Genomic DNA, 17,252 nt, shown 5'->3' with positions numbered 1-17,252 from the left:
GGTAGAATTGTTTTTTTTAAAAAAAAACATGGTAACCATGTTGATGCTGTAATAAAGAGGAGATTCCCCTATACCTGCCATTGTGCCCGTTCAAATACGGAGTAGAATGACTGAATTTTTTTTTAAACAATTGCTCGTCTCATCATGTTTTAATATCTAACTATTATCAATTTGACTCTAATTTTTTTTTAATTTACATATTTTAATATCTAACTACCAATTTGTCTCTAATTGTTTAGTTTACATATTTGACCTTGCTTTTCAAAACTGAAGGTCAGAATTAACCATATTCGATGAATGCTAGAGAACAGTGTTAATTAAGGAGTAAATTGTCCTTTTTCCCTTGCTCAATTAACCATATTATATCATAGCTTTTTTTATCCGGATCTTTTTGAAATAATTATAATGATTTTGGTATAGCTTTGACAGATTTAAAACAAGTTTAACAGATTTGTCTTCAAGTTGAAAAGTTTGATTCTATTTGACAGATTTTTTACAAAAAAATTGACAGCATATTGTCCAATAGCAAATTCAGATCCAAACCCAACAACAAATACATATCCAACAGCAAATTCATATCCAAACGCAAACAACAAAAGCATATCCAAAGCATGTGACAATACCAACAAATCCAACAGAAGAGAGCTCGGTCTAGTCGGCACAACCAGAAATGAGCAGTCGAATGAGCAACCAAGAGAGCTCGCTGTTCCCTTCTCCTTCCACATGGTGGCGCCACCCCTCCCTCCCTCCATTCGCATGCAGCAATTGCCGCCGTCCCTCACTCCTCACGCCTTACGCTTCTGCGCTCCTCCGTGCACCATAGCCACCGCCGCTCCTTCCTCCCTCCACATGCCACGCCACCCCTCCCTCTCTCCCTCTGCGTAGCAACAACCGCCGCCGCTCCACCTCCCTCCGCATGTCGATGCCATCTCTCCCCTCCTTCCCTCCCTCCACATAGCAACAGCCACCGACATCCCTACCTTCGTGCGTCGGCGCCTCCGCACCTCCTCCCTCTGCGCGCCGGCACCGCCACCTCTCCCTCCCTCCCTGCGTAGAATCCACCATCGTCGTCCCTCCCTTCACTTGCTGGTGCACGCTACTCCTTCGCGTGCATCAGCTGTCACCGCTCCTCCTCCCTCCATGCATCGGCCAGCCATGCCGCTGAGATGTTGCGTGAAGACTCTCGATTTGTAAGTGGCCTCATGGTCAAGCCAGAAAGGAAACACAAAGTCTATATCTTCCGTCCTCTCTATTATTCGCTTGGAATATGGTTATTTATAATCATGGGTATTTTGGTCAGGTCATACTAGCATTTCTTTTCTTTTTCCTAACTAGAAACCTAACGATTTTGAAAAGCGAAATCAAATGAGCAAACCTGAAAAATTAGGGTCAATTTGATAGTTAGGCTTGAAAATAGGATAAATAAGCAATTGTCCCTTGTTTTTTTTATGGTGCAATGCCGCAATGGGCGATGTCTAAACATGGCATTGCCTTAATTTTGTTTCATGATATTCCGTAGACAAGGAATTATGTTATTCGTGTTCCATCTATATCAAGAACCTGTTGGGAGCTTTTGACAGATACAACTTCTCCCATAAGTAAAAATTCTCTAAACAATCTAATTTTCATCCAAATTCTAAGAATACGTAGTTGTATAATTCAAAAATGAACTAGAAGTTTCCCCAACTTGTAAAGATTGTTCGAACCATGGCTGATAAACATAAACAAAAAATAATGAGTAAAATGTTTATATATGGGTGTTTATAGCAATTTAAAAGGAAATGCTAAAAAGTTAAACTTCAATGAAAAAACCAAATAAACTTTTTGAACTTTACTATTTTTAACTGCGGCAAATAAGTTAACGACCACCGCTTATGTTGCTCATATAATAGTTCCTTGACTACCGTAGGCAGGAGTCACGGTACAGCTCAGTTCAGGTGCTGCTGCATACGGAAGCAAGTATAATACTGTAGCCCACGGTTTCGTTTTCTTCAGAACAGGGAGAAGCTATGGGTGCAGTGCAGTGCCCACGGTTTGAAACCTAAAATTTGTATTCCCATGGAGATTAGAGAGGCACTGTCAGAACGTGCCATGCTTCACTGCTTCCCCTTTGGTAACTAGCAACTTGACATCTTCTGACGCTGCCTGCCTCGTGTGTCACCAGATAATTAACCGGCCTCCAAATCCTATTTAGAAGTAGTACATATCGTACTCACACTGCACCGTACGACAGTCTTGAACCCGTGAACCGGCAGTGCATATGTTCAGTTTTTTTTTTGTTTTCTTTTACAGATTTTTCTTTTCATGTTCACTGATTGTTTGTACTCCCTACGTCCCGTAATATAAGGGATTTTGAGTTTTTGTTTGCACTCTTTGATTACTCGTCTTATTCAAAAAATTTTGGAATTATTTTTTTATGACTTGCTTTATTATTCAAAGTATTTTAAGCACAACTTTTCGTATTTTATATTTACACAAATTTTTTGAATAAGACAAGTGGTCAAACAATACAAGCAAAAACTCAAAATCCCTTATATTATGGGACGGAGGGAGTAGCATATTTGGAAGACATGTACAATATTCATTGAAAGATATATGTACAATATTCATTGAAAGATATGATATGTTGAATGACACGGACGTGGAAGTGCATTAGCGGATCAGATCATAGTTATAGAGAACCAGAATTTGGGAACCTTTGGTCAGCATTTCCCCTTTGGATGCTCTCTGTCCAAGAACATGAAATTGAAAAAGAAAAGAATCTTGCAGTACTAGAGCAGAGTCAAGGAAAAGGAGCAAGGGCAAGTGGACCATGATTATTCCAAGATTGATCTTGAAGCTCTCGAGACATGTCTGGAGATATTTTCGCCTCTAGGAGCTATAGAATAATGAGAATCTTTGTAACCCCAAGAGCATCAACAAGGATGCTTTGATCATAACAACAAATCAGGGTTTAATTCCCGCAAAATTCCTTCATTCCAGGACTAAAATGATACAAGGGTATATATAGGTTCTGAACGTATGGTATGAGATATTGCAATTTGATTTCAGAAAATAGAATAATGCACCTTTGCAAGTAGCATCTATTGTCATGTTACTGAAACAAGAAGACAAACCATAAGCTGACAACAAAAACAAATTCTATTGCTAGGTTGAACTTGTGGGTATTAACCCACAGCATTGAGGGTAGCAGACGGGGAAGTAGACCATGGTAGGCATAGAGGATTTGCAAAAATCCAATAAGAATCAATCCATTTCCATTCATGATGAGCTTTCGCTTTCAAAGTTGTTTAACTACTTTCCCATATTTTTTAAATAATAGAAAGCCATTTACATTTCCATCATGGAGTACGAGTTGCACAAAGAGAAGAAAACAACTTCGTATTTCGCACGCTTCCCAAACTATGTATTTTTCGAAAAAACTTTATGTAGAAAAGTTGTTTTTAAAAATCATATTAATCTATTTCTCAAGTTTAAAATAATTAATACTTAATTAATCACCCACTAATAGCTTACCTTATTTTGCATATATTCTCCTCTTCTCAAACACTCACCAATGTTTACTGCCATCCAATCAGAGAATATTTTCCATATCTTAGTTTCATGTTAATCGCCTTGTTGTTAACTGGGTTGTTTTGAAATAAACTTTGAAGGAGATACATTGTGTTGTGCATCCAAGTAAAAATTTTTGGACATCACATATGTGCATGTCAGGCAAGAAACTATTTTAGCAAGAGACAACCAGGCATGGAACCAGGTTTACATACTAGAGAACTATTTTTGTTATGCAAGAAGACAGAAGGCATGCGTATGCAAAGGACATCTCACATGTGATGCAAGCTATAAACCACCAGTGGCGCGAATCACGTTGGACAGGCCATGGTCCAAGATCCAGAAAGCCAGGGGAGCCATCTTAAGAATCGGACAAAAACACCAAAGAAATGGCTGTATTTTGTACAGCAACGCAAAGCTGGTCAGGGCACAAAACAAGTGGTGCAGGAAAAAGAATATAAAAGTTTCTTTGCAATGGTAGATCTGTAGATCAGGTTGTTATCATGATTTTCTTTTTCTCAGGGAAGCCCCATAACAGTAACTGCAAATAAAGACAGATGGAAGATTAACAGAACCAAATGATCACAAAATCTAATTGGGAGCCAGTAACCTTTGAAGGTTAGTGTAGGTTAATCAAATGAAAGGTTTCAAATCTGATAGCTTGACTCATTCAAACAATCAACGACCCTTGAGAACTTGAAGCAACAGGGACAAGTACTATGTGACATACTATCCAATATTTGAGCCAGCAATTTCAGAGACATGCATTGGCAAATTAAAGATTTCAACGCTTCTGACGATGAAAATTAGATGTTGGAGCATGTAGTGCATAAATATGCACTAGAATGATTTAATATTAATAATCATTCCAATAGATAGGAGGTTCCCGATTAGCAAATCCAATCAGCTCTAGCAATAGAAAAAAAAAAATACAGGAGTACCAGAAAACATTACCAACCATTTATTAAGCTTACAATTTCATCAACTTCAACCATCCACAATCTGGGCATGCAAGCAAAATGAAATGGATTTTACTGAAGCCACAAGTTCATAATATAATGCAAGTACTATAGATATAGTTACCATGATAATACGAAGAATCGGACAATCTAATACATGAAGAACAGGTAGACAATTGAAGCATAAACCCACTCTTCAGCTGCAAAGACAAGACACTTGCCAACACGAAAAATCCGATCCAACTGCAACGGGTAAAGGTAAAAAGATCAATCTCCCTACACAATTAAGAAGCATTGAGGTGATTGCATGCACACAAGCAGTTGCCTCAGGCTCCAATTCATCCATGAGTGTTCACAGCTTCCCAAACCAAATTCTTTGGCGCAGCACCACTAGTGGCTTTCCTGGCCTGCAATGCAGCAGCCCTCAATGTCTTCCATGTCAACACATTAGCCTGCCAGAACGAGGCGGCGGCATAAGGCAGCCCATGCTTCTTGCAAAGGTCGCGAACAAATGGCGAAACCTTCCTAAGGTGGCACCGCGGGAGGCGAGGAAACAGATGGTGCTCGATTTGGAACTGCAGGCCACCGTGGAACCAATCCATCCATGGCGAGCACTGAATGTCGAGCGTGCCCGCCGTCTGCTTCTCGAACCAGTCATTCCCCTTTGGCGGCCCGACATACACCTCCGAGGAGAAGTGGTTCAGGCAGAACTGAACATGCTGAATCCCGGTAATCACGAAGCTCGCGACCACGAACGCCACCCTCTCCCACCAATTGGGCAAGCAGGACACCACCATTGGGTACCAAACCCAGAACGCGGCGACGCCGGCGATCTCCAGCCCCCTCTGTGGCACCTTCCTGCTCGACAGCAAGAAGACGGCCGACTGAATAAGGAGGTTTATCCTGGCGAAGCACATGACCGGGTAGAATGTCCAGTGCTGGTAGCTGATCAAGAACTTGGACGCGGCGTCGAACACCAGGGTGCGCTGGTAGAAGTAGGACCAGAGGCCGAACAGCTTGGAGGAGACGGCGAAGAGCGGCATGTGCTGGAGGTCCGGGTCGTGGTCGAGGCTGTTGCAGGCAATGTGGTGGGTGTTGTGGTTGCACTTCCACCACGCGATGCTGAGGCCGGTGAGGCAGTTGCCGGAGAGCACCTGGAGGAGGCGGTCGAGCGCGGCGTGCCCCGTGATCCGGTGGTGCCCCGAGTCGTGCCCCATCCACCCGGACTGGATCCAGATGAACCCGATGAGCCCGCCGGCGAGGAGGTGCGCCCACGCGCTCGCGCAGGCGAGGACGCAGTAGAGCGCGGCGCAGAGGAGGAGCAGCATCCCGGCGACCTGCACCTTCGGGGTGGGCCCCACCCGCTCGAACAGCCCCGCGGAGGAGAGCTGCGCGAGGAGGCGGCGGAAGTCGGCGGACGCCGGCGAGACCGTGTAGTCCTCGAGCCGGCCCACGAGGAACCTCCCCAGGAGCGGGCGCGCCGACGGCGGGTGGTAGGCGGCGAACGCGTCGGTGGCGTCCTGCCCCGCCAGCGTCAGGAGCGGGATGTCGCCGCCCGGGTGGTGGGGCACCCACGCCGTGACGTCGTACACGTCCCCGGAGATGGAGATCCACAGGTCGTCCCTCGACGCGTGCGCGCGGAGCTCCTCCGAGGAGATCATGCGGACGCCTGCGCCGGCGCGGCTCTGCGCCTCCTTGGGGGAGGCCGGCATTGTGGCCGTCGGGATCGCCGGAGGCATGGTCGGCGGCGGCGGCGGCGGCGGCGGGATTCGGAGATGGGGGAACGTGAGGAGGAGGAGGAGTAGGAGGGGAGGAGATCGGATCTTTAAGAGGAGGGTGGTGCCTCGCTGGTTTCTCGCCTTCGTTGAGAGGGGAGGTGGTTCGGTTTTTTTCTTTTCTTTTCTTTTTCTTTTTCTTTTTTTTTTGTTTGGGTTGGTGGGTTTAATAAAGTTTTTTTTCTCTCTTATCTTTTATTACTCTCCAAAAGTTTAGGAGAGAGAGACCATACGGAGTTGTGCTATGAAAGGCTGACACTGACAGCAGGGTTAACGTACTACGGAGTAGTAGTAATAAAGTGACTAAAGCAAACTGCTTGTTGTGAGTACTGTGCTTATTTGTTTAGGATCGGTTTAATATTTGAATCGTAGTTTGAAATCGATTGTAGTTCGTTTCAGAAATCAGAGTTGGATTATATATGGTATATATATTATCCGTTTCAAAAAGAAATTACACATGGTATATTATCGTTTAAGAAGTATGCTAATCCGACTTATATTTCTCAGTTTTTTTTTTCGATCACAGCACTACTGTTTGTTTATCTATGCCAATTTATATTGTAATCGAAATATTGCCCTATGCACACAGCTTATATCAATCCCCTTTCATTAGGTGTTTTCGTTTTGTTTCTTATATCAATCTTTGTTCTAGTTCGATCAAGTTATAAAAAAACACATAATAGCATTTTAACACAAAATAAAAATATTATAAACCATATTTAATGGTGGGTTTAATAAAATTAATTTGGTTGGTGAGTTTGAGGAGAAGAGGATTGAGAAGATTGGGAAATACGTAAAACGAGGTGAGCCATTAGCGCATAATTAGTTGAATATTAACTATTTTAAATTTTAAAAATAGATTAATATGATTTTTTAAAGCAACTTTCCTATCGAAAATTTTTGTAAAAAATACACCGTTTAGCAGTTTGGGAAACAGGCACGTAGAATACGATGTGCATTCTCGCCCAATCCCCTAGGAACAAACGCAGAATGAGTGCAACTTACGACAAAACCAAAACACCTTTCTATATAACAGAGGAAGTAGTTTACATATTTTTCAAGAGTAGATTATATTAGATATACAACTCTTACTTCCAGTTTTATATAAATACAATTGTATCGCATATCATTTCTGTAGTGAGTAATCTCAGATGTTATAATCTGATCCTAATTTGATCAAAGTGACACAAATATGCTTTTTTTTTGTGTAAACGTGGTAATTTCAATGTTCTTAGAGCGAATATAATTTTCTGAAAATGATAATGGCTTCATGCATGCCGCTTTTGGATGCTAAAATGAATGTTATTTGTTTTTTGAAAAACAAAATAGCATACTCAAAGAATATAATGATTAAATTTAATTTCAGATGAAAAAACAACTATATTCCAATTATCTTTTCCTTATAACACATCTCAGGTCTTTTTTTCTTTTACGAAAACACAGTTTGGTTTCAATTTTTCTACCATGAGAGATATTATGGTACTTATTCTTACGTTTGTTTTTGGCAGAATAAATGAAGGAATGGTATACTCTGCATGTCCAGATAAACAAGAAAGTGATGTGCGTGGGATGTAGCGGTGTAGCTAGGGGGCAAAAGATCTAACGTACTGATTTTGATGCTAAAGAATATATACTTTTGGATCATTTAATAAAAATCTTTATGGTGAGGAATACATATGTTTTTATTTTCTCAATGACATCAATAAAAATGGAGAATGAGACAACGAGAACTCGCACGCACGATGCTTGATAAGGCTAGGCAAGAAACCCATTATCTTTAACATACAATAATTCTCGTCAACTCGTGGTGTTTTCTTCTCTTGAACTTCATTTGTCACATGAATGCTTAATTTCCTTTTCTTTTAGGTATTTGTTCGGACTAGAAGATTTTGAATGGAATTCTTATCCTATAATCCGCACGAGCATAAGAGGTAGTACATTGAAAATCAGTTTTGCTCAAGCGTGAATGTTAACCTATTTTGTGTTCACTGCAACCAATTCAGCTCGCTGTGTAATAGTACAATATACTCCAATCATCAGTTCTAACAACTTTTCTGCCTTAAATCCAGAGGGGAAATGACGATGCTGACGTGTAACCAGCATCTTAACGGCATCTCTTTTGGGCAAACCCAGCGTGATGCCTTTCATCATCTCTTCTTCCTAACTCTCTCTCTCTCTCTCCTCGCGATACACATGCGTACGCATGGTCCACAGTTGCACACGTGATGCCCATCACTTATCAGCAAAACACAGCTATCATTCAGTGAGGCCGTGCCTGTAGAATGTAGATGGCTTCTCATGTGGTTCGCAAAATCACAATTGGCACGTTTGCCCGCAGAAACGTCGTCACTTGCGTCGACGCGTACGTGTTGCATGCCCATAGATTCGTACTGCGGCTTTTGTCATGGGGAAACTGTGTGCAGAACGTGCAAGAGATTTGCAATGCAACCAGTGGAGTAGAAACTGCCGTGAACTAGTGATGTTATTTTAGGAGAACACACTACCTAGGTGGCAGATAACTCTAAAATATGTACTCCCTCCATCCTATAATATAAAACATGCACACATTTGAAGATTCAACATTTAAAACATTTGACCAGCCTTAGTATAATATGAAATAAATTTTATTTGTTAAAAATATATCATTAGATTGAGATTTAAATTTATTTTCATATGATTATAATTTTGATGCTATAAAACTTATAATATATGAGAAAATATATGCTAAAAATTAGTTTTGAAGACCGTGCCAACTTTGACCGCGCCTTATATTATGGGATAGAGGGAGTAAGGGTATTCACAATGTGTCAATGTGGTGTAACCCTAACCAGCCAGCGAGGAGAATCCCCTCCACACAAGCGACATTCATGCTCCCATGCATGGAACTCCTTATGTCCACTCCCCAACCTATCCCATCCTATGAAGATGCATGACTCTCATTAGGCTTTGTTAGGGTGAGGTTACGTCACATGCGCGTGGAACAATGGGTCAAAGCTGCGATGAGGAGGTCGTGCCCCTGCGACGTGGTGTGGTCCCCATACCCCATGCCCACACACACACCCTAGTGTCTCCTCAAACTCTGATGGCTAGAGAACAAGAGCAGAGACGGAAGAAGAGCGACCTACCTTTCCAACGTCGACATCACCGTTAGGGTAGACAGAGAAGACATCGACGATGACCTCGACCACTCCACATCTAAAGCCCCTAGGAGCTCTCCTTCTCGTTGCCCCCTTAATCCAGCTCACTGAGCTTGTCAACAAGCCACTAAGTCCACCATCACTGCGCATCACCATCGAGCTCAATCTCGATTTGACGCTTATCACCTCAATGCCATTATATCTATTGGTGCAAACATGGCGAGAAAGGCGTCCAGAGCGAAGAGAGGAAAATAATCGAGGATAGGGAAGGGAAGGAGAAAAAAGATAGGAGAGAAGCTGATATGTAGATTCGGTAAAAGAGTTAAGGATATTTTATATCCTTTTTATTGTTGTATGTTGTAAACTATAAAAGTTTTAATTAGTTTAATAATAGAAATTATTATAGGGGCTGATATAGAAATAATTAGGGACTGAAAAAAAGGGAAAAGTCCATTTTACACCCTCAAACTCTTATGCTTGTCTAATACACCCTTGAACTACAAAACCGGGTATAATACACCCTCGAACTGTCAATACCGGACACTTAATCCCCCCCAACCCCCATGGGTGTTTTTACGGTGGTTTTTGACACGTTGGATACCACGTCAACCCACAAGAATATATGGGCCAAGCCCTTTTTCTCTCTCCATGCCCTGTTCATGCTTATCTCCCTCACGAGCATTGGCGGCGGCAGTGACGTGAAGTTGCGAGGGTGACGATGTTGCCAGGGTTGCGGAGGCTTGCTATGGACAACGGTGTGGGGAAGGAGCATCTCTGACAGGTTGCGCGTGGTCGCTGACAGAAGCTCTAGGTGTCGTCGCCGCACGCGCCTGTGGAGATGGCTCAATAGGGAAGAAACAGCTCGATGCGCGGAGGGGGGAGGGAGCAACGACAAGCTGGTGGAGTGTTCAGCCGGCAGAACAAGCAGATGGAGGAGCACAAGTAGCTCTAGAAATATAATGGTGCCAGATCCAATCTAGACAGAAGCAATCCACTTCCGATTCAATACAGGGAGGGTCCATTTGATTATTCTCCAGCTATTCTATGCGAGTGTCGTAGGAAGGCAGCAAGATGAATTTCTTGGAATGTGGATAATCCATCTCGGAAGCATCTAACATGAGTGAGAGCTTGGGTGAGTTGGTAAAATATTAGTGTAATGTATTTGTTGTTTAAATAGAAGTAATATTGTGCAAAAGTTTCTTATGTATTGAGCAGGATGGTGACAGCTCTTTCTGGAGTTGGTTTGAGCCGGAAACAACACCTTATTTGAGGCAGGTGTTAAATAATTTGCATAATGAAAGAGAAGTCAGGGATGAGAGCATATATTGTGAGTGTGAGAGCACAAATCGATGAGCTAACGGCTGCGTGCAATGGAGATGTGGCCGATTGGACAAGAAATCTGAAGGAGAAAGATGATTTAGCTTGTAAACTTAAAGCTAGAGCTGTTGAATTAGAAGAGGGAAGGAAATTTCAGCTTGTAAACCCTCATAGCTGCTGCCGCCGCCAACGCTGGTGTGGGAGAGAAGCACGAACAGGCTCATATAATCTTGTGGATTGACGTGGCATCCGACGTGTCAAAAATCACGATAATAACAGCCGGGGGTGGGGGGGGGGGGGGGGGAGGGTGTTAAGTGTTCAGTATTTGATAGTTCGATGGTTTATTATATCCGGTTTTGTAGTTCGAGGGTGTACTTAGACTAAGAGTTTAAGGGCGAAAATGGACTTTTCCCAAACCAAAAAAAGTACGCCTCTATAGTGGGTCAAGGTACACAAAAGCATCGTACACTGAATGGCCTAATGCACTTATATATGGATCTCCTCACGAGTTTGAGGGCCATTTTGATTTGAAGTCAATTATGCTACCAAAATATAGTTGCCACTTTAAATAACACTTAACTAGTGTTTGGTTTGTACCAAAACATGCCAACATCACATATAAGTTGCCAAAAGGTTCGGAATACCAAAACATGACTAGGTTTCGGCATGAGAGCAAACCAAAACCAACCAAAGAGAGCAACATAATGTCAACATTGCTAGAAAACCAAAATAACAGATAACCTGGTGTGTTGAAATTATAATGTGAGCACCAAAATATATAGTAACAGCATTATGCCAGTAACTCCAATTAGTATCTTAAAGAGTTTCAGGCAACACAGTAACCACTCAAGCATTCTTATTTCGTGTTGGGGTATTCTAGCTAGAGAACAAGGTGCTAACCTAGCAGAAAACATCAGTTGCCAGCCTGAGAGCTGGCAACTTGGCAAGTGAACAGATGTACAATACTAGCTGATTGTCTTGACAGAACTATCACATGGTTCACAGAAATGTCTTCACCAACACCAGACAGGCCTGAAAAAATTCAATCGCACACCAAATTAGATATCATATATGCCATCGCTGTTTTTTCTAGTGTAAATTTGTTTACCGTAAATTTTGATTGGTTAACTAAGTTATCTTTGTACTATATATAATATGATCTGTAGCATTTAAGAGAATTGAACAACAAAAATAGGATTTCTGGAGCATCCTATGTAAGGAACGTGTCAGGAAATAAGAATTAAATATTGAGTGAACTGCACCGGCGGTCCCTAAACTAGTGCAGGTGTGTCATTTAGGTCCCTAAACTCTCAAAATGTATTTTTGGGTCCCTCAACTTGTCTCGAGTGTCATATAGGTCCAAACGAGCTCTAACCTGTTTCGTGAGATGATGTGGCATGCCACGGTGATGCTTACGTGTCAGTGAGATACACATGTTAGTCACATAGAAAAAAATAAAATTTAAAAAGAGAGAGAGAGGAGAAAAGGAAGTTTTTAATTTTGAAAATAAATGAAAAAAGAGAGGAGAAAAAAATATATTCTTAATATTTTTTATATGATATATAGGTTCTACTAACATGTAGGCGCCACCATGGCATGCCACGTCAACACACAGCGGTTGGAACCCGTTTGGACCTATATGACACCCGACACAAGTTGAAGGACCCAAAAATGCATTTTGAGAGTTCATGGACCTAGGTGATGCACCAGCACAAGTTTATGAACCGCCCGTGCACTTTGCTCTTAAATATTTATCTGGGCCTTTAAAAGATCATGAATTAAACCGCAAAAAAAAAAATCGAATGACTTCAACAAACCCAATGAAAAATCAGTTGATAGGAAGATACATAATATGAACAACACTGATGGAGAATGACATTTAAAAATAGCCACACAGAAGAGGAAGGCCTAACAAACACACAGGGTTCAAGAAAAGGACTGATTGGGAGAAGAATTCAAATCATGATGTAGTAAGACAAGCAACCACATAATTCAAAATTTGCCACTGTAAAACCAAAGGCAATATTATGAACAAAATTTGCCTGTCTGCTCTGATTGAGAAGTGTTCTAAACAAGATTAGGAAGTACTATGTAACTACTATTATGCAACGCAATAGCACTAGAAAATAGAAACTAAATGTTGCCATGGAGCACGGAAAGTCTTGGTAGAGAATACAGTCATAGATGTTCGGAAGCAAAACCACAGAGCAAGAGAATGAAGTTAAAAAATTTCAAACAGGAGACACAACAGGAGTAGTAGATGGACGACAAAGTGACTTTGCTTACTCCAACATAGAAATGGTAACATTTGCAAAGTATTAAGTCAGTAGGGAACCGAGAGCTTGAGCCCATCCATATTATTAATTTATTATCAGTTCACCATGCAGTATCAATCAGCACCAATCAACAGTGAGATATTGTCCTTTGGTAAGGTTTACATGAAGTCCAAGCAAATAAAGCACGCTCTCAAATTTCAGCAATTGATGACAAACTATTTGAGATATTATCTTTTGGTAAGGTTTAAATTCAGTCTAAGCAAATAAAGCATGCTCTCAAATTTTCAGCAAGTGATGACAAACTATCGACAAACAAAAAATCTCAATAGTACTTAAGAAAAATGAAATCCTGTGACCAATATTCAATATTCAGCTGGAACCTACAGTCCAGCTAGGTGGAACATGTCGTAGAGCCAGAACTAACTCTATAGTTGTAGTCTTGTAGATGTATGCACACCTAAAAAAAGAAAAGAAAAGAAGAGCGAATTGCAAAGCCAACAAAACTCAACAAATTTATGGAAGATAGAGCCTATAACCACTGCCCTAAACGTATTGCTGCATAACATTGGGACGCTAACTTTGTCTTGTGCTGCAGTTTGTTTTTCATTTTAAGAAATGAGATATAGTAGCCTACCCTCATTGATTAGCTTGTGCAAGCAAGAACTGATAGCCTGAGATTTGATAGGTGACTATAGGCAAATTGAAACATCAATGACAACCCAAATACCCAACAGTCATATATTGACTTATTGTCATGTAGCCAAGTTTAACCATGTGACAATTATTGGTAATACAATCCAGGAAAATTTGGCATGTCAAAGGATGAAAAGCATGCTCTGAAATTCCAGCAATTCATCTGGAACAATTGTCAAACAAAAAGACGTGAAACAACAATAAGATGAAATCCTGCTACAAAGGTAAACTTAGCGACTTTCTTGTATTGATTTCTTGGAAGCAAGACATTTTTCCATTTCTTTAACAGCTGATACATTGATAAAAATGATTTATCTCTGCACAGTGGTGTTACTTTGTTCTGAATTTTACCTTTCCTTTTGGCATAGTGAGATACTAGCTGCAGATCTCCAAAGTAAATGAATGTACACTCAGAACTAATCACTGGGAAAACATTGTGCGGATTGTTATATGCTCAAAACGTGCCACAGGTAACCTATCAAATTCACAATGTGAAGATTCATGGGTGCAAGGTTACTCTAGCAACTTAATAGCAGCCATAGCAATTCCACATCTCCCTTATGAAATAATTATGAAATAAAACAGGATATATCACAAAGCAGCAGAGCCATGTACCTATCTATGTGTCCTTCCGTGCACTTAAAAGCAGCCAGGGATTAGCTCTAAGTGAAAGCTGTCTCAGTGCTGCGCCCACTGGATACTCTTGAGGTCAATGCCTGCCTTGGCCATCTCATACAGTGGACTCATGTCACGAAGCTTCTTCACCTGATGCACGGTGAGCTCAATTGCTCTGTCAACCTCTTCCTCAGTGGTAAAGCGGCCAATGCCAAAGCGAATGGAGGTGTGCGCCATGTCCTCTTCTACACCAAGTGCCCGCAGCACATAAGAGGGCTCCAAGCTGGCACTAGTGCAGGCGCTGCCACTCGACACAGCCACCTCCTTCAGACCCATCAGCAAGCTCTCCCCCTCAACATATGCAAATGACAAATTCAGGTTACCAGGGTACCGATGCTCCATGCTTCCATTGATAACAATATCATCAACCTGTCCACGGATGCCATCAAGAAGGCGCTGTTGCAGAACCGAGGCTCTCCTGTGATCATAGTCCATCTCTTTGGCCGCGATTTCGCAGGCAGCACCAAATCCAACAACAAGAGGCGTTGGCACCGTTCCACTGCGAATTCCACGCTCCTGGCCGCCACCACTCATCTGTGGCTCCACACGAATGCGGGGTCGACGACGCAGATAGAGAGCACCCACACCCTTTGGCCCATAAATCTTGTGCGCAGACAAAGACATGAGCCCAATCCCCATTTGGTTGACATCAATCGGGATCTTCCCGAGCGCCTGGGCAGCATCAGTATGGAAGGGCACGCCCTTCTCCTTGCAGATTCGACCAATCTCCTCGAGCGGCTGCACGACGCCGATCTCGTTGTTGACGGCCATGACGGAGACGAGGCCGGTGTCGGGGCGGATGGCGTCGGCGAGCTGCGCGACGTCGACAAGGCCGTCGGGGCGCACGGGGAGGTAGGTGACCTCGAACCCCTCCTGCTGGAGGTACCTGCATGAGTCGAGGACGCACTTGTGCTCGGTCTGCGTGGTGACGACGTGGCGGCGGCGGTCGCGGTAGAAGCGCATGACGCCCTTGACGGCGATGTTGTTGCACTCGGTGGCGCCGGAGGTGAAGAAGATCTCCCTGGGATCGGCTCCGACGAGGGAGGCGACGCGGGCGCGGGCCTCCTCGACGGCGGCGTCGGACTCCCAGCCGTAGAGGTGGGTGCGGGAGTGGGGGTTCCCGTAGCGGGAGAGGTAGAAGGGGAGCATGGCGTCGAGCACCCGCGGGTCGACGGGGGTGGTCGCCTGCATGTCCATGTACAGCGGCCGCCCCGAGATGCGCACGCCCTTGATGGTCATCGCCTCCTCCTCCGCCGCCGCCGCCGCCGCCGCGGCGGGAGCATCGGCCGTCACGGCGGCCGTGGAGAGCGCGCGGGCGGGGGAGATGGAGGGGGTGGACCCGCGGCGTAGGAGGAGGGGGAGGAGGCGGCGGGAGAGCGCCATGGGTGGAGGGGGGGAGAGAGGTAGGGTTTGGGGATTGGCGGCGGCGGCGGAGATCGAGCTCCCGTTTCGGCGGAGGGGTGATTTGGGGAGAAAAAAAAAAAAAGGAGAGATAGGGAGGAGATGGGTTGAGGAGAGGATAGGCACGGCCGCGGCGGTGAGGTTGGCAACTGGGCCACGCAAGGCGACGCGTCTGACTCTCAGCCCGTCGCGGTCGCGGTCGAGGCGACACGCCGGTTCGGCCCGCCGTTTTACGTTGGGCCGTGGACTACTGGTGAGTTGTGAGGTCATAACGTATTGACATAGCCAATCCAAGGTTTATTTCCCTTCTTTAAAATTTGAATAACAAAGGAAGATGCAATGAACTGACAACTTAGGCTGTGGCTGTGTTAGTTTATTCCCAAACACAACTTTAACTCTCTTCGAACTACTGTAATTAAACGAGATGTTTACAGAAGAATAAAGTGTATAAGTGGTACTTAAATTTGTAGGTGTGTCTCATCTAGATGCCCAAATTCTCAAAATACAGATACAAGTCCTATAACTTGTCAAAGTATATCATCAATGTCTCAAATCGTAATAACCCGTCTAGAATCCTACGTGGCGCTGATGTAGCATGCCATATGGATGTAATATGGCATCTTAACTGACAAATATGATCCACTTAAAAATTTTATTTTTTCCTTTTTTTTCCTCTCCTTCTCTTTTTTTTCCTTTCTTCTCCTTTCTTTATGACCCGAGCACCCTGGGTGGCGGGTCATAAAGAAAGGAGAAGAAAAGAAAAAAAAAAGAGAGAAGAGGGAGAAGAAAAGGAGAAGGAAAGAAGAAAAAAAGGAAAAGGAAATTTTTTTAAGTGGGTCCCGTTCGCCGGTCAAGATTATATCATGTCACATCCGTGTGGCATGTCACGGATTCTAGAGAGGCTATAGCGATTTAGTATCTAGATGATACACTTTGACAAGTTGTCGGACCTAAATAAACATTTTGAGAGTTTAGGGACATAGGTGACGCACCCCTACAAGTTTAAGGACCGCCCGTGAACTTTACTCTTTACAAAAATTTCAACTTTAAAAATTATATTAATGAACTATTCCATTTTATGTGTGCGGAAGGGAAATTTCCCAAACTTCTCTCCCGAACACACCCTTATATGTTCTCCCTCCATACCAAAATACTCCCTCTGTCAACGTATACGAGTATTTTCTTGCTTATTTTATATAGACTACCATTGAAGGAAAAAAAACTTTAATATCTGTCATCAAATAAAAGATGGTTGAAGATAAGATAGGGAGGAAAATTTAAATAGAAGGTTATATTTATGTGCAATTTTTAAACCCTCCAAATACTTGTCCCTCCCAGGGAGAATCAAACAAGTTTGATTCTTTTTTGAGAGAAGAAGTACATATATGGATAGTGGAAGTACTCCCTTCATACCTAGGGGTGGATCGGTATCAAGCTTGTCTCGTTAGGGTAACAAGCTAGCTCGAC

The 17,252-nt window shown here is 43.0% G+C and overlaps 2 protein-coding genes across 2 annotated transcripts; both read right to left on the bottom strand.

Moving 5' to 3' along the window:
- Window positions 1–4,561: 4,561 nt before the first annotated feature.
- Window positions 4,562–6,412, bottom strand: LOC127785481 (delta(8)-fatty-acid desaturase 2-like). The gene has a single exon (XM_052312943.1). It carries the CDS (start codon window positions 6,248–6,250, stop codon window positions 4,850–4,852), a length of 1,401 nt encoding a protein of 466 aa, XP_052168903.1. The 5' UTR covers window positions 6,251–6,412; the 3' UTR covers window positions 4,562–4,849.
- A 5,058-nt stretch (window positions 6,413–11,470) lies between these two features.
- LOC127784805 (cysteine desulfurase, mitochondrial) lies at window positions 11,471–15,859 on the bottom strand. The gene is made up of 2 exons (XM_052312186.1): window positions 14,325–15,859; window positions 11,471–11,772 (listed from the first exon to the last, which is right to left on the bottom strand). Exon 1 carries the CDS (start codon window positions 15,765–15,767, stop codon window positions 14,388–14,390), a length of 1,380 nt encoding a protein of 459 aa, XP_052168146.1. The 5' UTR covers window positions 15,768–15,859; the 3' UTR covers window positions 11,471–11,772; window positions 14,325–14,387.
- Window positions 15,860–17,252: the final 1,393 nt, after the last annotated feature.

This window comes from Oryza glaberrima, chromosome 9 (genome assembly GCF_000147395.1).
Source record: "Oryza glaberrima chromosome 9, OglaRS2, whole genome shotgun sequence".
In the NCBI taxonomy this organism is placed as follows: domain Eukaryota; kingdom Viridiplantae; phylum Streptophyta; class Magnoliopsida; order Poales; family Poaceae; genus Oryza; species Oryza glaberrima.
This window is presented reverse-complemented; position numbering and strand designations above follow the sequence as displayed.